This window comes from Puma concolor, chromosome A2, assembly GCF_028749965.1.
Source record: "Puma concolor isolate L17-30 chromosome A2, mPumCon1.1.hap2, whole genome shotgun sequence".
NCBI lineage: Eukaryota > Metazoa > Chordata > Mammalia > Carnivora > Felidae > Puma > Puma concolor.
In genome coordinates, this window is record NC_141668.1 from 5,167,332 (window position 1) to 5,193,118 (window position 25,787).

A 25,787-nucleotide genomic window follows, 5' to 3' on the forward strand; every position below is an offset into this window, starting at 1 on the left:
TTTTAATGTCCTTAGGACCTGTAGTGAGGTTCTTTCTTTAATTTCTAATATTAATAATTTATGTCCTCTCCCCTTTTTTCTTTCAATAAGCCTGGCTGGAGGCTTACTGATTTTATTGATCTTTTCAAAGAAGCAGCTCTTTGGTTTCATTATTTTTCTCCATTGATTTCCTGTTTCAAGTTTTATTCATTTCTGCTCTCATTATTATTTGCTATCTTCTGCTTACTTGGATTTAATTTGCTTTCCTTTTTCTAGTTTGATTGGTTGCTTATAAATCTTTTGTAATATATACATTCCATGCTATAAATTTCTCTCAAAGCACTGCTTTGATGCACTAAATGCATCTCACAAATTTTAATAAGTTGTGTTTTCATTACTGTTTAGTTCAAAATATTTAAAATTCTCTTGAAATTTCTTATTTGATTCATGTGTTATGTAGAAGTATGTTCTTTAACCTTTAAATATTTTGGAATTTTCCAACTGTCTTTCCAGTTTAATTCCCTCTGTGGTCTGAGGGCAGACATTGTATGATTTTTGTTATTTTAAATGTGTTTTATGTCCCAGAATGTGGTCTCTTGGTGTGTTATCCATGTAATCTGGAGAAGGACGTGTAGTCTGCTGTTATTGGATGAAGTAGTCTATAGATGTCCGTTTTATCCAGTTGATTGATAGTGGTGTTGGGTTGAATCATGTCTTTAGTGATTATCGACTTGCTGGAGCTATTTTTGATAGTTGGGTGTTAACATCCTCATATATAACAGTGGATTTGTATATTTGTCTCTAGTTCTATCAATTTTTGCTTCATAGATTTTGACACTGTTGTTAGGTGCATATGTGTAAAGGATCACTATGTCTTCTTGGAGAATTGACCCTTTTATCATTATGTAATGATACTCTTTGTCCCTGATAACTTTACTTGCTATGAAGTCTGCTGTGTCTGAAGTTAATATAATGTCTCCTACTTTCTTTTGATCTGAAATCTACTCTCAGTAAATTTCTAGTATTCAGCTCAGTATTATTAACTATATGGGAATGAGGTTGGTACATTAGATCTCTAGACTTCCTGATCCTATATAGAACTGCAACTTTGTACCTTTTGACCAATAGGTCCCCATCAGCCTCCTGGTATAGGTATCGTCGTACTCTGCCCAATTTTACATTTTTTTTTTTTTAATTTTTTTTTTTTCAACGTTTATTTATTTTTGGGACAGAGAGAGACAGAGCATGAACGGGGGAGGGGCAGAGAGAGAGGGAGACACAGAATCGGAAACAGGCTCCAGGCTCCGAGCCATCAGCCCAGAGCCCGACGCGGGGCTCGAACTCACGGACCGCGAGATCGTGACCTGGCTGAAGTCGGACGCTTAACCGACTGCGCCACCCAGGCGCCCCCAATTTTACATTTTTTAGTAGAACTTTGACTTGATTTGTTAGTCTCTCTAGGCTGTACAGAGTATTTAGAGTTTGGAGGGAACTTTTTCAAATTATCCCTGATATATCAGTTCCATTCTCAGGAACTTAGACTCAGTGAGCATTTGCTTGAATCCTTCTCTCCATGTTTGTTTATTATTTATTTTTTAATTAAAACATTTTTTAAGTTTATTTACTTTGAGAGAGAGAGTGAACATGTGTGTATGCGTGAGTTGGTGGGTGGGTGGGGGGGTTGCAGAGAGAGAGGGAGAGAGAGAATCCCAAGCAGGCTCCATGCTGTCAGCACAGAGCCTGATGTGTGGCTCGATCTCACGAACTGTGAGATCATGACCTGTGCTGAAATCAGGAGTTGGACACTTAACCGGCTGAGCCACCCAGGCACCCCCTTCCTTCCATGTTTTTAATTAATATTATGTTAAATGACACCTTCACACTGCATTGTTAACAGTTTTATCCAGAGCTCTTACTTCATTCTAGACTGGAGGCTTGCCTAGGGGATCTCATTTCTCACAAAGGAAGAACATATTCAAACTGGGTGCAAGCTTGTGTGTTGGCTTTCACTTTGGATAGACTGATCTCAGTTACCCAAGTCTTTTTCTAAGAATCACCCCTTGTTTTCTTTCTATGGATTCCTACTGCACTCCCCCTTTTCAGAAATTTGCCTTGGTCATTAGACATTGTTAAGCCTATTTCTCTTACATAGCCAGTTTGTACCTTCTATGGGGAGAGATTTTTAGTGGGTATTACATTTTACCTGTAGTCTAGACATGATTTTTTTGGGGGGAGGGGTTATTTATTTATTTTTATTTATTTTTTAAAAATTTACATCCAAATTAGCATATAGTGCAACAATGATTTCAGGAGTAGATTCCTTAATGCCCCTTACCCATTTAGCCCATCCCCCCTCCCACAACCTCTCCAGTAACCCTCAGTTTGTTCTCCATATTTGAGTCTCTTCTGTTTTGTCCCCCTCCCTGTTTTTATATTATTTTTGTTTCCCTTCCCTTATGTTCATCTGTTTTGTCTCTTAAAGTCCTCATATGAGTGAAGTCATATGACTTTTGTCTTTCTCTGACTAATTTCACTTAGCATAATACCCTCTAGTTCCATCCACGTAGTTGCAAATGGCAAGATTTCCTTCTTTTTGATTGCCGAGTAATACTCCATTGTATATATATACCACATCTTCTTTATCCATTCATCCATCGATGGACATTTGGGCTCTTTCCATACTTTGGCTATTGTCGATAGTGCTGCTAGAAACATGGGGGTGCGTGTGTCCTTTCGAAACAGCACACCTGTATCCCGTGGCTAAATGCCTAGTAGTGCAATTGCTGGGTCATAGGGTAGTTCTATTTTTAGTTTTTTGAGGATCCTCCCTACTGTTTTCCAGAGTGGCTGCACCAGCTTGCATTGCCACCAGCAATGCAAAAGAGATCCTTTTTCTCTGCATCCTCGCCAACATCTGTTGTTGCCTGAGTTGTTAATGTTAGCCATTCTGACAGGTGTGAGGTGGTATCTCATCGTGGTTTTGATTTGTATTTCCCTGATGATGAGTGATGTTGAGCATTTTTTCGTGTGTCGGTTGGCCATCTGGATGTCTTCTTTGGAGAAGTGTCTATTCATGTCTTTTGCCCATTTCTTCACTGGATTATTTGTTTTTTTGGGTATTGAGTTTGCTAAGTTCTTTTTGGATTTTGGATACTAACCCTTTATCTGATATGTCATTTGCAAATATCTTCTCCCATTCTGTTGGTTGCCTTTTAGTTTTGCTGATTGTTTCCTTCGCTGTGCAGAAGCTTTTTATTTTGATGAGGTCCCAGTAGTTTATTTGAGACATGATATTTAATCTTGATTTTTGAACAAGCCTGGTAGATCTGGAAGCAAAGCTTACTGCTGAAAACCCTGAGAAGTTATTGTTGGTTTTGTTTTGCCTTTACTATTACCTCCCAACTCCTTTGTGCTGTCTCTTTAAAGTCACATCTCATCCCCTTCTTTCAAACCCTGGCATCCGCTGATTTGTTCTCTTTCATTATAATTTTGTCTCCGAGAACGCCCTATAAATAAAATCAGGGTGCCTGGCTGGCTCAGTTGGTGGATTATGCAACTCTTGATCTTGAGATTGTGGGTTTAAGCCCCATTTTGGATGTAGAGATTGCTTTAAAAAAATCTTTAAAAAATTCTAGATGAAATCATACAAAATGTAATCTTCTGACGCTGGCTTCTTTCATTTAGTTTAATATCTCTGAGATTCATCCAGGTTGTTATTATATGTATCAATATAGATTGTTCTTTTTATTGCTGGGTGATAGTACTTTGTTTAGATGTACCACAATTTGTAATATAACCCACCTTGAAAGATATTTGGACAGTTTACATTTTTTAGCTATCTGAAAAACTCTGAACAGTCATGTATAGGCTTTTGTCTAGAAATAAGTTTTGTAAGTGTTAGAACTTTATTCTACTAACTTTATTCTTTTTCAAAACTGTTGTAGCCATTTTTTCTTTCATCTTTCCACATATTAAAAAATTGTTTTTAAACAAATAATCCTGCTGGGATTTTAACTGAAATTGTGTTAAGCCTGTAGTCTTCCATTACATGAACTTGGCCGTGTCTCTCCATATGGGGTTTTTTGATTTATTTCATTGGCATTTTGTAAATTTCTTATATAGATTCTCTTTATGTTTTGTTCGAGTTATACTAATTATTTCATTTCTTGGGGAGCTATGGTAAATGATACATTAAAAAAATGGTTTCCACTTGTAATTGCTAATATGTAAAAATATGACTTATTTTTATATGGTTGCCTTGTATTCTGCAATCTTGCTGAATTTACTTATTTGTGTCAGGTTAGCTTTAGGAATTTTTGTGGATATCCTTTCTAACTTATGCAGTAAATGTTTACTTAATTAGTTTTCATTAATTACTAATGCAAAAAAGTGATTAAAGCTGGTGTGTCTTTTAACATGATTTCTAGCGTTCCCTAGGTTTGAATACTAGTTATTTTTATTATTTCTTTTTCTTCTTTTTAATGGTTTCAGGAGTAGAATTTAGTGATTTATCGCTTACCTATGACACACAGTGCTCATCCCAACATGTGTGCTTCTTAATATCCATCACCCATTTAGCCCATATCCCCTCCTAATACCCCTCCAGCAACACACAGTTTGTTCTTTGTATTTAAGAATCTCTTATAGATTGTCTCCCTCTCTGCTTTTATCTTATTTTTCCTTCCCTTTCCCTATGAGTGAAGTCATGATACTGTCTTTCTCTGACTAATTTCGCTTAGCATTATACATTCTAGTTTCATCCACATTGTTGCAAATGGCAAGATTCCATTCTTTTTCATCATGGAGTAATATTCCATTGTATATTTATACCGCATCTTTGTAATCCATTCATCAGTCAATAGACATTTGAGCTCTTTCTATACTTTGGCTATTGTTGATAGTGCTGCTATAAACATTGGGGTGCATGTGCCCCTTCGAAATAGCACTCCTATATCCTTTGGATAAATGCCTAGTAGTGCAATTGCTGGGTCTTGAGGTAGTTCTATTTTTAATTTTTTCAGAAACCTTCATACTGTTCTTCAGAGTAACTGCACCAGTTTCATTCCCACCAACAGTGCAAAAGGGTTCCCCTTTCTCCACATCCTCGCCAACATCTGTTGTTTTCTTAGTTGTTAATTTTAGCCATTCTTACAGGTGTGAGGTGGTATCTCATTGTGGTGTTGATTTGTATTTCCCTGATGATGATGTCGAGTATCTTTTCATGTGTTAGCCATCTAGATGTCTTCTTTGGATAGGTTCTTTTCATGTCTTTTGCCCATTTCTTCACTGGATTGTTTTATGGGTATTGAGATTGATAAGTTCTTTATAGATTTTGGAGAATAACCCTTTATCTGATATGTCATTTGCCAATATCTTCTCTCATTCAGTCAGTTGCCTTTTCATTTTGTTGATAGTTTTCCTTCACTGTGCAGGAGCTTTTCATCTTGATGAGGTTCCAACAGTCCATTTTTGCTTTTGTTTCCCTTGTCTCTAGTGATATGTCTTGAAAGAAGTTGCTGCAGCAGAGGTCAAAGAGGTTGTTGCCTGTTTTCTTCTCTAGGATTTTGGTGGTTTCCTGTCTTACATTTAAGTCTTTAATCCATTTTGAGTTCATTTTTGTGTATGGTGTAAGAAAGTGGTCCAGGTTCATTCTTCTGCATGTTGCTGTCAAGTTTTCTCAACCCCATTTGCTGAAGAGACTGTCTTTTTCCCATTGGATTTTCTTTCTTGTGCTGTTGAGGATTAGTTGATATAATTGTGAATTTATTTCTGGGCCTTCTATTCTTTTCCATTGATCTATGTGTCTGTTTTTGTGCCAGTACCATATTATCTTGATGACTACAGCTTTGTAATAGAACTTGAAGTCCAGAATTGTGATGCCTCTGGCTTTGCTTTTCTTTTTCAACATTACTTTGGCTATTCGAGGTCTTTTCTGGTTGATACAAATTTTAGAATTGTTTGTTCTAGCTCTGTGAAGAATGTTGGTGTTATTTTGATAGGGATTGCATTGAATGTGTAAATTGCTTTGGGTAGTATAGACATTTTAATGATATCTGTTGTTCCAGTCCATGAGCATGGAATATTTTTCTGTTTTTTTGTGTGTGTCTTCTTTAATTTCTTTCGTAAGCTGTCTATAGTTTTCAGCATACAGATCTTTTACCTCTTTGGTTAGGTTTATTCCTAGGTATTTTATGGTTTTTGGTGCAATCGTATGTGGAGTTGATTCCTTGATTTCTCTTTCTGCTCCTTCATCATTGGTGTATAGAAATGCAACTGATTTTTGTACATTATTTTTTATCCTGTGGCTGCTGAATTCATGGATCATTTCTAACTTTTGGTGGAGTCTTTTGGGTTTTCCATATAGAGTATCATGTTGTCTGTGAAGAGTGAAAGTTTGATTTCTTCCTTGCCAATTTGGATGCCTTTTATTTCTTTTTGTTATCAGACTGCTTAGGCTAGGACTTACTGTCTTGAACAACAGTGGTGAGAGTGGACATCCCTGTCATGTTCCTGACCTTGGGGGGGAAAGTTCTCAGTTTTTCCCCCATTGAGTATGATACTAGCTGTGCGTCTTTTTTTGTATATAGCCTGAATGATGTTGAGACATGTTCCTTTTATACCTACCTTCTTGAGGTTTTTTATCCAGAATGAATGCCGTATTTTGTCAAATGCTTTTTCTGCATCCTTTGAGAGATGGATGCAGATTTCTTTTATTAAAAGAAAGATGTATCACGTCTTTTATTAATGTGATTTCTTTTATTAATGTGATGTCAGCATTGATTGATTTATGGATATTGAACCACCCCTGCAGCTGATGAATAAATCCCACTTGATCATGGTGAATAATTCTTTTAATATATTGTTGAATTTAGTTTGCTAGTATCTTGTTGAGAATTTTTGCATCGATGTCCATCATGGAAATTGGTCTGTAATTCTCCTTTTTAGTGGGGTCTTTGTCTGGTTTTGAAATCAAGGTAATGCTGACCTCATAGAATGAGTTTGGAAGTTTTCCTTTCATTTCTATTTTTGAATTGCTATGAAGGAATAGGTATTAATTCTTTAAATGTCTGGTAGAATTCCCCCTGGGAATCTATACAGCCCTGGACTCTTGTTTGTTGGGAGATTTTTGATCACCGATTCAATTTCTTTACTGGTGATGGGTCTGTTCAAATTGTCTTTTTCTTCCTGTTTCCGTTTTGGTAGTTTGTGAGTTTCTAGGAATTTCTCCATTTCTTTCAGATTGCCCAGTTTGTTGGCACATAGTTTTTCATTGTATTCTCTTACAATTGTTTGTATTTCTGTGGTGTTGCTTGTGATCTCTCCTCTTTCATATGTGATTATTTGGGTCATTTCCTTTTTCTTTTCTTTTTTTTTTTTTTTTTTTTAATTTTTTTTTTCAACGTTTATTTATTTTTGGGACAGAGAGAGATCCTTTTTCTTTTTGATAAATCTGCCTGGGGTTTATCAACATTGTTAATCATTTCAAAGAACCAGCTTCTAGTTTCATTGATCTGTTCTACTGTTTGTTTGTTTTTATTTCATTATCATTGATTTCTGCTGTAATCTTTATTATTTCCCTTCTTCTGATGGTTTTGGGCTATATTTGCTGTTCTTTTTCCAGCTCTTTTAGGTATAAAGTTAGCTTGTGTATTTGAGACATTTCTTCCTTCTTTGGGAAGGCCTGGATTACTATATACTTCCCTCCTATGACCACCTTTGCTCCATCTCACAAGTTTTGGACCTTCATGTTTTCATTGTCCTTGGCTTCCATGTACTTTTTAATTTCATCTTTAACTGCTTGTTTAAGTCATTCATTCTTCAGTTGAATGTTCTTTGATCTCCAAGTATTTGTGGTTTTTCCAGGTTTTTTTGTTTGTGGTTGATTGCATGTTTCTTAGTGTTGTGGTCTGAAAATATACATGGTATGATATCGATTAATTTGTGTTGAGGGCTGATTTGTGACTCAATATGTGATCTGTTCTGGGAAATGTTCTGTGTGCACTTGAGAAGAATGTGTATTCTGCTGCTTTAGGGTGAAATGTTCTGAATATAAGTGTTAAGTCCATCCAGTCCAGTATGTCATTCAAAGCCATTGTATCCTTGTTGATTTCCTACTTAGATGATCTATCCATTCTGTAAGTAGGGTTTTAAAGTCCCCTACCATTATGGTATTATTATCAATTTCCTTTTTCATGTTTGTGAATAATTGATTTATCTATTTGGGTGCCTCCATGTTGAGAGCATAAATATTTACAAACGTTAGATCTTCTTGGTGGATAGACCATGTAATTATAATATAATGCTCTTCTTCATTTCTTGTTACAGTCTTTGTTTTAAAATCTTGTTTGTTTCATGTAAGTATGGCTATTCGGGCTCTCTTTTGAAAACCATTAGCATGATAGATAGTTCTGCATCCCCTTAATTTCAATCTGTAGGTGTCTTTCTTTCTAAAATGAGTCTCTTATAGGTAGCATATAGATGGATCTTGTTTTTGTATCCATTCTAATACCCTATGTCTTTTGATTGGAACATTTAGTCCATTTACACTCAGAGTGATTATTGAAAGATACGAGTTTAGTGCCATTGTGTTGCCTGTAGAGTTGGTGTTTCTGGTGATGGTCTCTGGTCCTTCCTAGTCTTTATTGCTTTTGGTCATTTTTTTTTTTTGTCTTCAAAGAGTCCCACTTAAAATTTCTTGTGGGTCTGGTTTAGTGGTTATGAACTCCTTTAGTTTTTGTTTGTGTGGGAAACTCTTTATCTCTCCTTCTATTCTGAATGACAGCCTTGCTGGATAACGAATTCTTGGCTGCATATTTTTCTGATTCAGCACGTTGAAAATATCCTGCTACAGCTTCCGGCCTGCCAAGTTTCTGTGGACAGATCTGCTTTGAGCCTGATCTTTCTTCTCTTATAGGTAAAGGACTTTTTTCACTTGCTGCTTTCATAATTCTTTCTTTCTCTTTGTATTTTGTGAATTTGACTATGATATGCCTTAGTGATATTTGGTTTTTGTTGGGCCCAATGGGAGTTTTCTGTGCTTTTTGGATTTTGATGTCTGTGTCCTTCCCCTGATCAGGAAAGTTTTCAGCTATAATTTGCTCACATAAACCTTTTGCCCCTTTTTCTCTTTGTTCATCTTCTGGGACTCCTGTGATAGAAATGTTATTTCTCTTTAATAAGTCACTATCTCTTTTAAATCTTGCATCGTGATCTTTTTGCCTTTCTTTCCCTTTTTTTTCCTGCTTTATTATTTTCCATAATTTTAGTTCCTCTATTAGTGATTTGCTATTCTGCTTTGTCCATCTTTGTCATTGTGGCATCCATTTGAGATTGTATCTCAGTTATAGAATTTTTAATTTTAGCCTGGTTAGATTTTAGTTCTTTTATCTCTGCAAAAGGGATTTTCTGGTGTCTTCTATGCTTCTTTCAACCCCACTTAGTATTTTTATAATCATGGTTTTAAAGGTTCAGACATCTTACTTATCTGTGTTAAGTCCATGGCTGTCATTTCTTCCTGTTCTTTCTTTTGGGGTGAATTTATCCCTCTTGTCATTTTGGAGGGAGAAAGAAAATTAAAGAAATAAAAAAATGTTTAAATTAAAAATAAAACAATTAAATAAAAGAAGCTAGATCCTAGGTGTGTTTTGGTGTACTTGATAGAAAAGAGAAAAAAGAGAAAGGAAAAAAATTAAATTTAAAATTAAAAAAAATTTTATATAATAAGAATAAAAAAAATAAATAAAAAAATAGTTCTTTCTGTATCCCAGAAAGAGAAAGAAAAGAAAGAAAAAGGAAAACAACATAAACAAAGGTAGAAGCAAAGAAAACGAAGAAACGAACAAACAGAATGAAACCCGAAAGAAGTTACATGTAATTTCCCCTAGAACTGAAATTTTGTAGCACAATATAGTCCATAGGCTAAGCCTGTGGAAGGGATTTGTGCTGGTCTTCTAGGGGATGTGCTTGGAGGGCCCAGGTGGGTGGGGCTTGGTGTAATAGTTCCTTCTCCATTTGGTGGCTGCTTAACCCACTGTGGTGGATCTGTGTATGTGCGTGTGTATGTGCATGTGTGCATCCTTGTGCATCCTTGAAAATGGCTTCACCCAGCTCAGTAGTTTTTGGCATGGGAATTTGTGCCTTCACACATCCTCCTTTGTGTGAGGCAGTCCTCCTTTGTCTCATGATTCATTCTGTTCCCTGCCTTTACCCTGTCTGTCTTCAAGCTGTCTGACTGCCAGCTGGCCCTTCCCTCCAGAGTTTTATCTCAGATGGGACTTTCAAAACCCCATACTTCAGAGACAACCCTCCCGCTTGGACCCACACTCAGGAGGGTCTCGCAGGTCCTGCAGGAGAGTCTCGCAGAGCAGTTTCCAGGTGTTGACTTGTCCCAGATGACGTTTGAGCAGTTGTGTAGCGGCAGATGCTCAGAGTTGATGGCAGATCACAACACAGCCATAGACAGGTTTTGCTGCAGTCTGGCCTCTTTGTTCCAGTATCAGTAAACGTGGCTGCTCTCCAGGGTCCGCCAGGGACTTTTGCCCATGGGGAAGCCATAAAGCCTCTACCTAATGCACTCTAAGCAGGGGAACTGCTTCTCCGTGTGGCACACAGACCCCTCAGACCCTGCTGCCTGCTCCTGGGGATTTTCCCTGCTTCCTCACTGGAACACCACCGGGCCCTGAGCCCCAGAACTTCATACTGCACCCACTGTTTATAGAATCCTGGTGGTACTGAAACCCTCTCCTTTCTCCCTGGCAGTGGTTTAGGGGGAACAGATTTCTTGTCTAGTCCCCTGCAAATGTTTTCACTCTTTCTGTGTTCTCTCCAGCTGCTTTCCAGGGGAGTGCTTTTCTTGTGTGGTCCCGAGGCGCCACACACTCCCCGTTTCTCTTTCTCTCTTTGTCCTCTCTGGGCGAAAATGGCTTCCTGCCCTCCACGCCTACATGGGTTTTCTGCCCCCATTACACCTCTTTGCATTGGTTACCTCCCAAGTTCTCTGGTTCAAATTATGCAGATTATTGCATTAATCCTCAGATCAATTTCCTAGGTGTTCAAAAATGGTTAGACAGATCTAGCTGCATTTAGGGAGGAGACAGGCTCAGGGTCCCCATACCACTCTACCACCTTGACTCCGTCTCTTATTCCTTATTTTCTAAATTGTTTTCAATTGTAGTTTGGATCTTTTCTTTGACTTGTGAGGTGTCTGAGAACGCATATAAAATTTCCAGTATCTGTGTAGGTTTTCTCCTTATTTTTGTTACGAGTTTTAAATTTTCTTAATGTTATGTTGGTTTTATACACTTTGTACATTTTGGAATTTGAGATTTCTTGAAATCTTCGTTGGTTTTGGAAAATTCTGAGCCTGATATATATTCTAGTACTGCTTTTGCCACATTTTTCTTTATTCTAATTAAATGTTTATTAGACTGTGTCACTATATTTGTTGTCATTTATCGCCCCCCCTTTTTTTTGTATTTTTTTTAATGCACTTGTTCCTCTGTTCTTTATTTTAGACAGATCATTCTAAACAGGTGTTCCAGTTTACATGTCCCCCTTTGACATGGTCTAATCTGCTGGTAAACATTTGAACCGAGTCCATTTATTATTTTAAAATCTCTTAACATCTTTCATATTTCAGCATCACTTTTTATGGTAGAACCATTCCTGAGAATTTTAATGCCTGGGCTTATTATCTTCAGCATAGTAAATACAGTTGGCTTAGAGTTTTTGTTTGATTATTTCAGTGTCTGGAGCCTCTGTTTCCATTGTTTCTGCTCACTCTTGTTCTTGCTGTCTTGTCTCCTCACATACCTGATTATATGTGCTTGTATACCAGACAGTGTATTCGACAGATTATATATAGAAGAAAATTGTGGGTTGGTTTTTTGTTGTTGTTGTTTTGCTTTGTTCTGTTTTTCTTTACACAGATAGTTTTTCTCTGATTTTTCCCCCCAGGTACTTTAATGACACTAGTAATCTGGGACGCCTCAGTTGGATTTCATGGGTGTATTTTCTGTTCCGAGCATGTGACTCAGCTTGTAGCAATCCTTGCAAGTATTGGTTTATTTCTGGTTCACTCTTAGTCTTTAACATCCAGCCTTCTGGGGCTCCTGCCATCCTCGAACCCACATTCCCTGATGGTTGTAGACTTCTAGGACCATGCCCAAGTCTGTGGTAAGTCAGAAGTGCAGTCTCTCGGTTGCCTCTTTCTGAGGGCCGACTGGCCCGTGGGAAATGCAGCCCGGTGTGTGAGGCCCACCTTCCTCACTGCTTCTCTCCAGGAGCTTCATCTGGTAATTCCTCACTGCCTTGTTCATGTTTGTTGTTGTTGCTTTTAAGACTTGTTTGTTTTTAAGGTATTTCTGTCAACTTTCTTATTTGTCTTTAGTGGTTGGCTTGTTTCAAATTACCTAGTCTCCTGTTAGAGGAAATAGATTCTCTGGGAGTTTTCTTTGAATCCTAATATGTGGCTTATGTAAATTTTTCTGGGCACTGAATAGAATGTATAGTCCCTTTTGTCCTCTTGCATCGTATATGAAACTTGATATCCATTTATTATATTTGGTCAGCTAAGATATTGTTATTAAAATAATAGAATTCAAACGACAAGAAAGGAGGAAATCTATGGGTCAACATACTGTCATGCTCAGAGGTGACATGGGTTTAAGGTGACCCTATTCAGGCTTATTCTAGTCATCAAGTCCTGGTTCAATGCATCTCTCTGCCTTTTTCTTTCCTTTCCATCCTTCTTTCTTTGGGCTTTTTGTTTTTTTCTTTTCTTTCTTTTTTTGATTTAGCTTCATTCTGTGGCTAGCCTCTCTTGATAGAAGATGGCTACACGCTGTCTTGAGTGCTACGTTATTTCTCATCCATATCAAAGCAGAGGGAGCATGCATGTGTATCAGCTAAACAGAATTCTAGGACCGGTCTAGATCATATGTCTGTCTCTAACTACATAGGTTACACTTATAGGTCATGTTGTGGAAACCCTCCATCTGTTTCTTAACCTTTTGTCTGCTTCTCCTGTGAAGGGCTGCAACTGACTGGTGGGCAGCTCATTCTTTTCTGCTGCTTTGATCTGCAGATTAAGTCCACAGGTTTGATCCTGCCTTTGTTTGGAGAATGTTCTCCTCCACAGAATCTTTGAATATTTTTTCCATTTCGTTTTCTTTGTCAAGCAGTAGTAAGTATGCACATTGTATGTGTTACTCATCTTCCTTCATCACTTCTTCTGTTTGTAGATTTTTCTGAGGTTGGTCCTCCACATGCTAACACAGTTTTCAGAGTTGTTGCTTTATGTATGCCCTCTTGTTTGCAGTTGTGCAGTTATTTTGTTTTCTTTAATTTCTTCACTTCAACTCATACTAACCACACTGAGAAGTGGTTAGCAGGTTCAGCTCTGGAGTCAGACTGCCTGTGTTGGAATCCAGGCTCCTCTTCTAATTGTATTCCTTTTTTTCTTTTTTTTTTTTTTTTCTTTTTTATTTTATTCTTAAGTAATCTCTACACCCAGTCTGGGGTTCGAACTCACAACCCTGAGATCAAGAGTCACATGCTGTACCAACTAAGCCAGCTCCATGCCCCCCCCCCCCCCATTGTATTCTTGAGCAAAGTTCCTTAATCTCTTATCTTGCTTTCTTATCTGTAAAATGGAAATGTTGATAGTAGCTGCTGTTGGGAGATATTCCTCCCTGGGTCTCTTGCACTTGACATATCTTGTGTGTGCCAAGAATGTAAGGCCTTGACTGTTCCTTATCCGGGCCATTTCTCAGGGTTTGTGCTTAAAGCACCTAGCCTTGAAGAATGAGTCATTGTCCTCCCTCGGGGACAGAGTGGGCATGTTTAATGCTTACTATAAAAGCAGTGGGTTCCCCACACTCTTTGTTCCTTCCTTGTAATGCAGTTCACTGTGAGCACAGGCAGTCATTTGGGCCCATGGTGTGGCCTCCATAAGATGTAGGGGCCAAAAGGGAACTGACCGCGGTATCCTCCTGCTTGTGCTGCTTGCTGTGCATTGAGTAATAAAGTCCTTTGGTCTTTTTTTTTTTTTTTTTTTTTTTTTAAGTTTATTCATTTTTTAGAGAGACCATGGGAGGGGCAGAGAGAGAGAGGGTGGGAGAGAATCCCAAGCAGGCTCCACACTGTCAGTACAGAGCCTGATGGGGGGGGCTTGAACTCACAAACCATGAGATCATGACTTGAGCTGAAACCAGGAGTTGGATGCTCAACCGACTGAGCCACCCAGGCACCCCAAAGTCCTTTGTCTTTGATCCAGGGCTGTATCTTCTGCTAGCATCTATGAAACAGTAACAGACCAACTTAGTAGCTTGTGTAAAATCCCAGGCTTAGAAGCTATCTTCATATGATCATTGTAATGCTTCAGTAAGTTAACACATGTTAATCACTTACACCATCGCCTAGGATATGGTAAGCATTTATTGAACATTAACTGTCAAGATATTTCTTTAAGTATTCTTTTTGTATTATCTGCATTGAATTTTTACGCCAAATAAAGACTCAGAAGATTAAGATTGCTATACACAACTATTATATGGTGAAGATGTATCTTTAACTTGTTGGTTTTTAGTTTCTTGTATTAATTGCAAACAATTAATAACCATTAAGAACACACTTTTAGGGGCCCCTGGGTGGCTCAGTCAGTTAAGCTTTTGACTCTTGGTTTTGGCTCAGGTCGTGATCTCATGGCTGTGTGGGTTCGAGCCCTACATTGAGCTCTATGCTGGCAGTCTGGAGCCTGCTTGGGATTCTCTCTCTCCTCCTCTCTCTGTTCCTCCCGTACTTGTGCTGTCTCAGTCTCTCTCAAAATAAGTAAATAAACTTAAAAATAAAACCACACACTTTAAAAAAATTATGTAGAAAACTAAATGACATAGTTTTAACAACTAAATAAAATATCCAGAGAGCAGATAGATAACTTTTAACGATTACTGTTTTTTTTTTCCAACTTTTTTTTTTTTAATTTTTTTTTATTTTTGGGAAAGAGAGAGAGCATGAACGGGGGAGGGGCAGAGAGAGAGGGAGACACAGAATCGGAAACAGGCTCCAGGCTCCGAGCCATCAGCCCAGGGCCTGACGCGGGGCTCGAACTCACGGACCGCGAGATCGTGACCTGGCTGAAGTCGGACGCTTAACCGACTGCGCCACCCAGGCGCCCCTAACGATTACTGTTTTAATTAATGTTACTGTGTTCTTTGGTTCTTGATAATTGTTGGACTCTTATTCTTAATCCTTTTGTGTTTGCATTTTAAAAAATCACATTAAAATGATAACAATAATGCATATTTGTGAAAATTTATAGAATTATGGATAAGTATAAAGAGACTAAGTTAGCTGTAAAAGTGTTAACTCCAAGAGAAAACCAGTATTTTACATTTTTGTGTATTTATTTTTGGTTGCTTATGTTTGAAATCTTTACCTGGCTCTATGACGGTAGTGACTATCTTCATATTATCGATCAGTGTCAGTATTTTAAGTATTTTCGCGAATAAAGATGGGATGACTGTTATATAGTGCTGATTCTTCCGCTTTACAACACATTTTGGATGTAGGGGATACACTAGGTTCAGTGAGATACAAACACAACGGAAAATACAACTGTCAGAACGCAGGCTTATTTTGACCACTGCTGTTCAAAAGACGGAAAGGGTGTGATTACACATTTTCTTAGGAGTGTTTTGTTCTGTAGTCTTAGTATAAGGGAAGCATGAATGGTATCACCATTTTGTGGAGGTAAAGGAGGTTAGGAGAGAGAAATAATTTTTTTCTCTATTTAATGTTTGACTAAAGCATAAAAGAAGGCATATTATTTGGGTAACAGGTAGAAAATGGATGCTGGTGTTTGCTAACGTAATTAGTAAACACTAGTCCATGTAAAATACTGTGTGTATTTTTCTCTGTGTTTTTTGTGATTCTTTATGTATATGTAGACAATGAGATTTGTCTGTTTCCTTGATATTGCATCATATATAATTAATCAAACAGTTACTGGACATCATCCAGATTTTGCTCCGAATGGTTTGTAAAACAGATGCGATGCCTGTTTTTGTAGAGCGCATGGTCTAGTGGAGTGCCATTGACCCCAGGCTCTTTTCCAAATATAGTTTTTAAATAAATAAAGTAAAATATTTTTTTTTTTTAATTTTTTTTTTTCAACGTTTTATTTATTTTTGGGACAGAGAGAGACAGAGCATGAACGGGGGAGGGGCAGAGAGAGAGGGAGACACAGAATCGGAAACAGGCTCCAGGCTCTGAGCCATCAGCCCAGAGCCTGACGCGGGGCTCGAACTCACGGACCGCGAGATCGTGACCTGGCTGAAGTCGGACGCTTAACCGACTGCGCCACCCAGGCGCCCCAATAAAGTAAAATATTTAAGGTTGTATAGATAAATGATTAGATTGAAATTTTATGAAAAGTATAAAAGCCAAATTTGTAACTGTATAACGTGTTTTTAAAAGATTTACACTTAAATTGTAACTTCTATTTAATAATTACTGTAATGTTCAAGTAATGATGAGGGTAAATGATATATCTGCAAACACTGAATGTGGTAAGAAGTACCTGCTTTCTGTTGGTGACAGGGCCACAGGTACCGCTGTGTCACTCTGCTCGAGCATATATTCATAATGAAATGAGTTTTTAGAATTCTAAATTTCAGTGATTAGTAAAATAAAAATGAATTTTCCCTCCCAACATCCTAGAACCCTAGATTGAATACAGTTTAAAAATTCATTCAAAGAGGGTGCTTTGAAAGAATGTGCTATGTATTGTTAAGGGAGGCCATAAGTACACTCTGGAACTTTAATTTTTTTTTTTTTTTTTTAAGACTCTGGAATATTTTTGACATCTTATAGTCTGTTATGCGGTTATGGTGATGAGTTTACTGAATATAGTTTTAGGGTATATACAAAGAATTATTTAACCTTTGAAGGAAATAATTTCCTAATTGTCCAAAATAAAAACGTATTATTTCTACGACTTGGTTGTGAGGTAAATGCTATCTTCATAATTTTATTCAGCAGTGCTTGAAAAAGAAAGAGAAAAACCGTATTTTCAGGTTTCGTTTCATATTCTTCATATTCCATGAAGGAATCTTCAAATGATTCCTTCCGTAACATGGTGCTAGTAAAATATTAACCTTTCTCCTTAAATTAATCTTTCCAGGAAACTCCGTACTCGGGGAGAGACTGTGCTGGGCAGTGGGTGTAGCAAGGTGCCCTGCCCCGTGGAGTCCCCACAAGCCTCATTTTACACCCCAGTTCTGCTCCCCATTAGATGTGTTGTCTCAGGCTGGTTTCACTGTCCGACTTTAGTTTCCTTGTCTTTTAAATGAGGATAATATATCAGCTATTACTATTCTTTTTTAGAAGAGAAGAATTAAGTGAGAGAACTATTGGGCATACCTCTATTTGTCCTTTCAATTTTATTTATTTTTATTTTTTATTTTTAAATTTTTATATATTTTGAGAGAGAGAGATGGATAGAATCCCACGCAGGCTTTGTGCTGCCCAATGCGGGGCTCAAACCAATGAACCGTGAGATCGTGACCTGAGCCGAAATCTAGTCACTCAACTGACTGAGCTCCCCCGGGCGCCCCTGTCCTTTCAGTTTTTGCTGGGCTTTGAATGCCTTTTTGAAGCCTTCTAAGCTGTACTCCCCCCTTTTCCCTTGATTCTCGTTACACCTGTACATCCGTCCTGACAAGTATGCTGTCCTATTGTTATCTTCCACTAGCTACTGACTAGATCTATCGAGGATGGGAACCCTGCCTCTATTTTTATACAGGCTGCCATTTGAGTAGAAGGTGTGGTACACAATAGTTACTCCAAATTTTGTTCGGTACAAATCATTATATAGTCATGATTTATTGGGGCACCTGGGTGGGTCGGTCGCTTGAGCGCCTCACTCTTGGTTTGGTCTCAGGTCATGATCCCAGGGTTGTGGGATCAAGCCCAATGTCAAGCTCTGCTCTGAGCATGGAGACTGCTTGAGATTCTGCCTCTCTCTGTCCGCCCCTCTCTCCCACACTGTTTTGCTCTCACTCTCTCTAAAATAAATTGAAAAAAATTAAAATAATGATTTGTTACCTCCTAGCACAGAACCAGGAGCTGATAATATTCTCTTAATCCTTATCACTTCCCACAGTATAATTTAATAATGTGTGATCTGACATCAAGAACAGTTTGATATCTTAGTGGGTAATACCCAACTAGATGGGAAAGTAAATAGATAGAATGTAGTGTGTGAATGTAGATAATCAGAATAGCAACCACATACCTACATTTGCCATATACTTAAGGCGTTGGGCTGAATGTTTTTCACGTATTGTCTTTTCTAATCCTAAAGACAATTTTATACCAGGTGGTGTTAGCTATCTTTTAAATGATTAACAAACTGAAATTGAGCTGAGCTGACTTGCCAAGGTCACATTGCTTGGAAATGCAGATTCTGGACCATTTGACTCCAAGCCTTTGATTTTAACTAATACAGCAGACTAAAACAGCCTTTGCTGTTCATTCACAAAAGCAACCATTTGGGGTTAAGTAAGAGTCATGCGAGGAATGGCATTGTGTAAGGGCAGGAGTTAGATCTAATTTGCCATTGTAACCCCATAGATTCACACAGCTCTTAGGCAATGCCGTTGAATGAGACGCACAGGCTGTACATGTTCTCTTAGGAACTTCCTCACTCACACGTGATTAGGTTCTTCAGTGTAGTTACCTCTGCACATGTGCCACCTAGTGGTTCAATAGGAAACACAGGTAAGGACCCCGGATAAAATCCCCTCTCTGTCATCCCCGTGGTCACGGTGGACTTTTGTGGCTTTAAAGCATTTTCTGACCAACCAGCGTTGCCTTTATTTTAGATCAAGTTCAAAATAAGGAGAAAGATACATGGAATATTTTATATCAAAGAAAAATAGAACACTGGAAGTTTTAAAATGTAAAAAGCACTCCCATTTCATGGTTTTGGGCTGTTAGCCATTTGAACGAAAAGAATGCTCTGAAATGCAAAAACTGCAAGCTGGCAGAGTAGCCAAGCCTGAGCCTGGGCCGTTTTATGGTTTAGACACAGGCACAGGGTGGTGTTGTAGAGTGCATTTTTAGTAGTGAACTGTGGATAACCAAGTACTGGCATCAGAACTATTCTGTCAGTTGTCACTGAGTTTATTGTCATTTCACCAGATCATCTCTGGTTAGATATTTAGATGGCATCATTTTCTTTTTCTTTTCTTTAAAAAATTTTTTTAAAACATTTTTTATTTATTTCTGAGAAACAGAGTGTGAGCTGGGGAGGGACAGAGAGAGAGAGACAGACAGACAGACGACAGACAGACAGACAAACGACAGAGACCAAGACTGAATCTGAAGCAGGCTCCAGCCTCGGAGCTGTCAGCACAGAGCCCGACGCGGGGCTCCAACTCACAGACTGCGGGATCATGACCTAAGCTGAAGTCGGACGCTTAACCGACTGAGCCACCCAGGCACCCCTGGATGACATCATTTTCAACCAGAGCAATCTGCTTCACATTCTGCTGTGAAACTCTGGCAATTTTTTTTTGATTTTTTTATTTTATCTATCTATCTATCTATCTATCTATCTATCTATCTATCTATCTCACATCCAAGTTAGCATATAGTGCAATAATGATTTCAGGAGTAGATTCCAGTGATTCATCCCCTACGTATAACACCCAGTGCTCATTCCAACGAGTGTCTTCCTCAATGCCCCTTGCCCGTTTAGCCACCCCCCACCCATAACCCCTCTAGCAACTCTCAGTTTGTTTTCTGTATTTAACAGTCTCTTATGTTTTTGTCCCCCTCCCTGTTTTTATATTATTTTTGCTTCTTCCCTTCCCCTATTTCATCTGTTTTGTATCTTAAATTCCACATAGGAGTGAAGTCATATGATATTTGTCTTTCTCTAATTTCACTTAGCATAATCCCCTCCAGTTCCATTTGCATAGTTGCAAATGGCAAGATTTCATTCTTTTTGATGGAAACTTTGGCAACTTTTCGAAGACTCGGGCCAGGAGAAGAGAGACATAAACATTAGTTTAATTGTCCTGCCTTGACTTTGACAGATAGTAAGATCTAATTTATCCTGCTAAATGAAGAGTTTTATGTGTCATTTCACATATTTAGGGATACTTTTTTCAGTTTCTATTTTGTGGCTGGGTCTGGCCCCCCAGATAGTGGTCATGAGATTCCTCTTTATTTCTCCTTATTCCTTTGAAGACAAATGACCAGAACAACAAAGTCCAAACCAAAAATCCATCAATCCCTACTGTGCCTTCAGCAGATCCAGGGTAGGATCCTGGGCTGACTCAGTGGCAGTAAGAGCTAGAAGCAGAAGGAGAATAGCATGAACTCCTGAAGCCTGCCTTACTGTTCCCTTCTTTGTGGGTCAGACCCGTCCCAGATCCCACTTAAAACAAACAAACCAAGCCAAACAAGAAGCACAAACTCCCTGTAGTCTGAGTCTGTTTTTTCCCCTCTGAAATGCAGGGAGCCTAGTTGCTAAGGACTGCCTACCTGAAAACCTGCGAACCTACCATTGACATTCGTGTTTAACCCTGCCACCTCCATCTGGTCTAATTTGAGAACGAGAGGGAGACAGGGAGACAGACACACGTGGAGAGACAGTCTGCCTACTGGTTTCCTCTTAGTTATAAGCAAAAAGAGCTGCTAAACATGTTAAAAGTGTTGTGCATTTTCTTCGTGAAGGAGATGAAAATAAGGAAATAGTTGGGATCGTGCTACAGTTTGGAGAAAAATTTCGACGAGAGGCTGTAAGTGGTAGATAGCAGCACACACCGGAGAGCAGACAGGCTGCACCCCGTCGGATGGAGTTCAGTTTGGGGGTGGAGGCTCAACAGAGTGGGCCCTGAGGAGAAGAATGCTGCCGGGAGATGTAATGGCGCATGACCCTGGCCCATGTGGCTCATGATTTGTGACCTTTTGAGGTACTCTTATTCTCCTTATCTTGACTCTTACCCTTGCCGAGGAAGGGGGATGGTGCAAAAAGAGCATGTCCACATGTGCTCAGGGCATCTCTGGGTGGAAAGGAAATGCTTCCTCAAAGGCATTTTAAATATGGTCATTTTATAGTGCTTTGAATATAATAGAGGGAATCCATGTGTCTGGTAGAATCATATTACTTCCTCTTTTCGGTCATAAAAGCAGCAGAGGACAGGCAACACAAAATAACTTTTGGATCTTTCCAGATGCTTCCCCTAGGGCTTTAGGCTCTGGAGGCACCGATCTGCTTTCCAACGTATTGCGGATCACAGATCTACCAAATACGGCATAAAAAGGGTCAGGTGATTTCCAGACTCCAGTATCACTTCTCATTGCCTGATCGCCAACCCGCATTTGAAGTGTTTGCTTTGGCAGTTCCCCACTCCTACTGGCTTCTGTGTTAATTGGGGCTTGGGTTAAAATGCTATAACAGAGGCCTCAAACATGTGCTCAGGGCATCTCAGTGGTGTAAATAAAACACATGAATTGTTCTTTCATGTAGAATTTCTGAAAGTGAGAGGTTCAGGCTGATGGGTCATCTTTGCTCCCTGTGGTTGTTTCTGGACCCACGTTCCTTTCATCTTGTTTCTCTGCCCTTCACGAGAATGTTGTTCTCATCTGCAACATTGCATCTGGGTTGCTGATGTGTCTGTGTTCCTGTTTCCCACAGGAAAGAGGGAGCATCATTTAGTCCAGGGCAAATCCCTTCCTGTTAGGGGACATAGAGGATGCTCGGGGACTTTTGGTCATCCTCTGCTGGTGATAACTTGCCGTGATTAGCTACCAAGAAGGTTGAGAAATAAAGTCAGTAGCTAAGAAGTTGGTGCCATACTGCAATTTGCATGTAAAAGAGAGTATGGATTTTATCCTCTGTCCATGCCTGGTGCACCGGTGAAGTTCTTTACATTACATATTCTGGATTTGAATACCTATCGGTGTATACAAATCACATGTATTTTCTTTTAATCTCTGATGTCCTTTTTCATTTTGTTCATGGTGTCTTTTGTCATAAAGAAATTTAATATGTTAGTAAAGTTTGCAAATCTTTTTATCATCCTTTGCTATAAATATATTTTATATTTGTAGATTTGATTCTAGGCACTCTGTGTCAGTTTTGTGGCTGGGGGTAGATCAGATAGGCAATCTGATTGATAGGCCCACAAGCACTTGGTTTATGGCTAACTGTTCTATTTCGGGTTTACGAAAGAATGCTATTTTATTTTTATTTTTACTTATTTTAAACATTTTATTTTTAAGTAATTTAATTGAGCCCAGTGTAGGACTCGAACTCACAACCCTGAGATCAAGAGTTGCACGCTCCACCGACTAAGCCGGCCAGACCCTCCAGAACAATGCTGTTTTAAATAGGAGAACCCAGACTGCCTGGTCGATGCTTTATTTCATCATTCATTTTATGATTTGACAAGGCTTACGATTATTTGTAGTTTTTGTAACTGAACAATTAATAGTTCTCAAAATTAATTGTCAAAATACTTACCTCAAATTCGTTACGAATTTAGAAGATTTTGATAGTCACAGAGGAAAGTCAGACTGAAGAGATACGAGATCAGATGTGGTGTGGAATTTAGTGTTGAAGCTGCTAGAAATGTCTAGAGTGCAGTTAAAGTAAGGGCTGCAACTCAGGGGAGGGGCCGGGGCCACAGATGGCAGTTGAAGACCATGAAGTCCGGAGGAGACTGTGAAAACCTGGATGACAATTAAGTTCTTCAAGAAGAGAGAGCACATAAAAGACGTCCCGGGGGCTGTTTCCACATTTAGAGGTCTGAAAGAAAACAGCTGAAGAGACAGATACTAGGTCATTTAATTTTCCTTCGCCACCTCGTGAGATATATGGTCGTGTTGTCGGTCTGCAGACTTCGAGAGGGGGCTCCATGAATTGTACAGATGGGAGCTGGTAGAGCTGGTACTCGAGAGCCAGTCTTTATGCCTCTGAAGCCTGGAGTAACCGTTACACCTCCCGCTTAGAAAAGGGGAAGGAACATTTCCCTGAGGAGGCGGCTGTCCTTAGTGCCAGATGAGTTTCCACAGAGTTTGAAGGTTTGCGGGTAGCGCCTGGACTGTTAGTTCTGTTGCTGGCAGTGGCGGTGGAGAGAACAGCACTGCGGTGGGAGGCTGTCCGTTAGAGAAGGTGCAGTCCCTCCAAAGTCCCATTTCATGAATTTTACTGGGAAGAGAAAGCAGAGACGGAGAAGAGAAGCTTGAAGGACTGTAAGTGCGTTTTGTTTGTTTCTTTTGTTTGGAGTCGTGGTGGGGAAAGGTCTCAGTAAATTTCGAGTTAGAAAAGAAGGACCGACTGGAGCGTGGAGTTGCGTCTGGAGCGCCGGTGGAAGGGCAGTACCTGTGAATGTCCAGTGATGCGGTCTAAGAGAGGGGGTGGGTCACTTTTATTCAGAGAGAAGCATGATACTAGAGGCCGCGGTGTTTGGTCGGTTGCCTCCTGATATGATAGAGTATGTGTGAGGTGTCTGGGGTTGGAGTCTTGAGGATAAATGAAAAAGGCAACGGAGTCCAGATGTGCTCTGAATTTCAATTATTTACTTTAATTTTTTTTTTAACATTTTCATTTATTTTTGAGAGAGAGAGGGAGAGAAAGAAAGAGTGCAAGTGGAGGAAGGGCAGAGAAGGGAGACACAGAATCCGAAGCAGGTTCTGGGCTCTGAGCTGTCCGCACAGAGCCTGATGCGGGGCTCACACCCACAGACCACGGGATCATGACCTGCGCCGAAGTTGGAAGTTGGATGCTTAACCAACTGAGCCACCCAGGCACTGTTTAAGCATTTACTTTTAGAATCTCTGATAATTAAGACTGTAATGATTTTTTTAAATTAATGATTTTATTTGTAAAGAACCATTTTTTAAAATTTGAGAGAGAGAGAGAGAGAGCACGCGCACACTTGCATGCAAACGAGGGAGGGGCAGAGAGAGGAAAAGAGAGAATCCTAAGCAGACCCCATACTGTCAGCACAGAGCCCTATATGGGGCTTGATCTTGTGAGATCATGACCTGAGCTGAAATCAAGAGTCACGTGCTTAACCGACTGAGCCACCGGGCACCCCCAACCTTTTAAGTGAGTTACATTGAAATGCATTTGTTCTATAGATGAACCACTATAATCCTAAAAATAAGGTTAACAGTTTTTACTAGATGACACTTGGCTGAGTCAGTTGGCACAAAGAACAGTGTGCCATGTTTTACATTGTTTTGATGATCATTTTGCAGTAGAGCGTAAATCTAAGCCATGCCATCAATTACTTACAGAAACTTTCCCTGTGTTCATAAAGTATTGCTGTTGCTCTTTCATTCTTCTTTTGCAGTGTACGCTTTATAGATGAATTCGTCAAAGATTGTTTCGGTGCACGAGTGACTTTTTATATTCTCTTGTTTACAGCAGAAATCAAAGAACAGTCTGCAGAAGAGGATGCTGAAGCGGAAGTGGACATCAGCAAACGGCCAGTCCCAGTCCTCGAGCGCTCGGTGTCTGAGGACTCTGCGAGCTCCCTGGTCTCTGTTGGTGTAGAAGTCAAAATCAGGTCAGAGAAGGAAAGCAGCTGGCGTGGGCATTAGTGACAGGCGGGGAGTTGGCTAGAGAGAGAATTCAGAGTACAAGCTTGGTATGTAAATACGGATGGAATTTTTTTTTTTAGTACTTTTAGGTTTGTGACTGATGTCTCTGTGTGTGATTGGGGTAAAGCATGTCTGTGGGCTTAGGTGATCGTACAACAGAGCAGTAGACGGTCACGTGGCCCTCGTCTCCTCCGAGCAGGACACAGTATCCCCAGCTCGCTCTTCCTAGCTGAAGAAATAACGCCGAGCTTCTAGCGTAACGATTGATCTTTTTGATAGTTACCTGTAAACGTAAGTTTATACTCTCGTTCCTTCTCTTCATTCTTTCAAACCTGTCTGTGTACAATTCAGCTTTGATTCTTGGAGTTTTTTAGACCTCATGTGAAAGACATGAATAAAAGCATGAAAGCATTTACCAGTTGACCACTGCCATCTTCTTGAGATGTTTTCACTCTTGCTTTGGGCACCCATGCCTCCTCACGTTTTGCTGGCTTCTGCGGACACTCCGTACCTCTATAGTTGGGGTCCTCGGCCTGTGAACTGCCATCTGTACTCATTGGCTGGGAATGGTCATTACCAGTGTGATGGCCAAGTCCTGTCTGCGTGCCAACGAACCCTTCTGTTTCCACGCTTATATTTCCAGGGCTCCCCTTTCTCTGAGGCGCAGACTTTCCTCTCCGTCGTTTGCTTGGCATCTCCACTTGGAAGTAGAGTAGACACCTCACCCATACGTGGCTTGTTCCCCATTTTGGGGGAGGCTTGACATTTTTCACAATAAAAGTGTAGGCTGAAAAACAAAGCAAACAGTCCCTGTGACACTTTACACATTAATCCTGCTTTGTTTTTTCTTAGTAGCACTTGTTATTTCTCAACAGTTCATTTGATTGTGTGATTATCATATGAGCTCTCTGAAGGCAGTACTTTTTCTGTTGGATTGATAATTTTTTCCCATTGATCATGTATTATATTTTGTTTTTAATTTTTTTTTTTTTTTTTAGATTTTTATTTATTTTTGAGAGACAGAGAGACAGAGCACACGTGGGGGAGGGGCAGAGAGAGGGAGACACAGAATCGGAAGCAGGCTCCAGGCTCTGAGCTGTCAGCACAGAGCTCGATGCGGGGCTCGAACCCACAAGCTGTGAGACCATGACCTGAGCTGACGTCGGCCGCTTAACCGACTGAGC

At 39.5% G+C, this 25,787-nt stretch overlaps 1 protein-coding gene across 6 annotated transcripts in view; it reads left to right on the forward strand.

Annotated features, from left to right (window-relative positions):
- Positions 1-25,787, forward strand: part of KMT2C (lysine methyltransferase 2C) — a 288,984-nt gene that overhangs the window by 90,281 nt on the left and 172,916 nt on the right. For 4 of the 6 annotated variants that reach the window (XM_086685695.1, XM_086685705.1, XM_086685722.1 and 1 more), the window contains one exon: positions 24,428-24,569. In XM_086685695.1, coding sequence (XP_086541821.1) covers positions 24,428-24,569 — 142 coding nt within the window. The remainder of the gene's footprint in view (positions 1-24,427; positions 24,570-25,787) is intronic. The other 2 variants (XM_086685732.1, XM_086685739.1) reach the window with 1 other exon arrangement.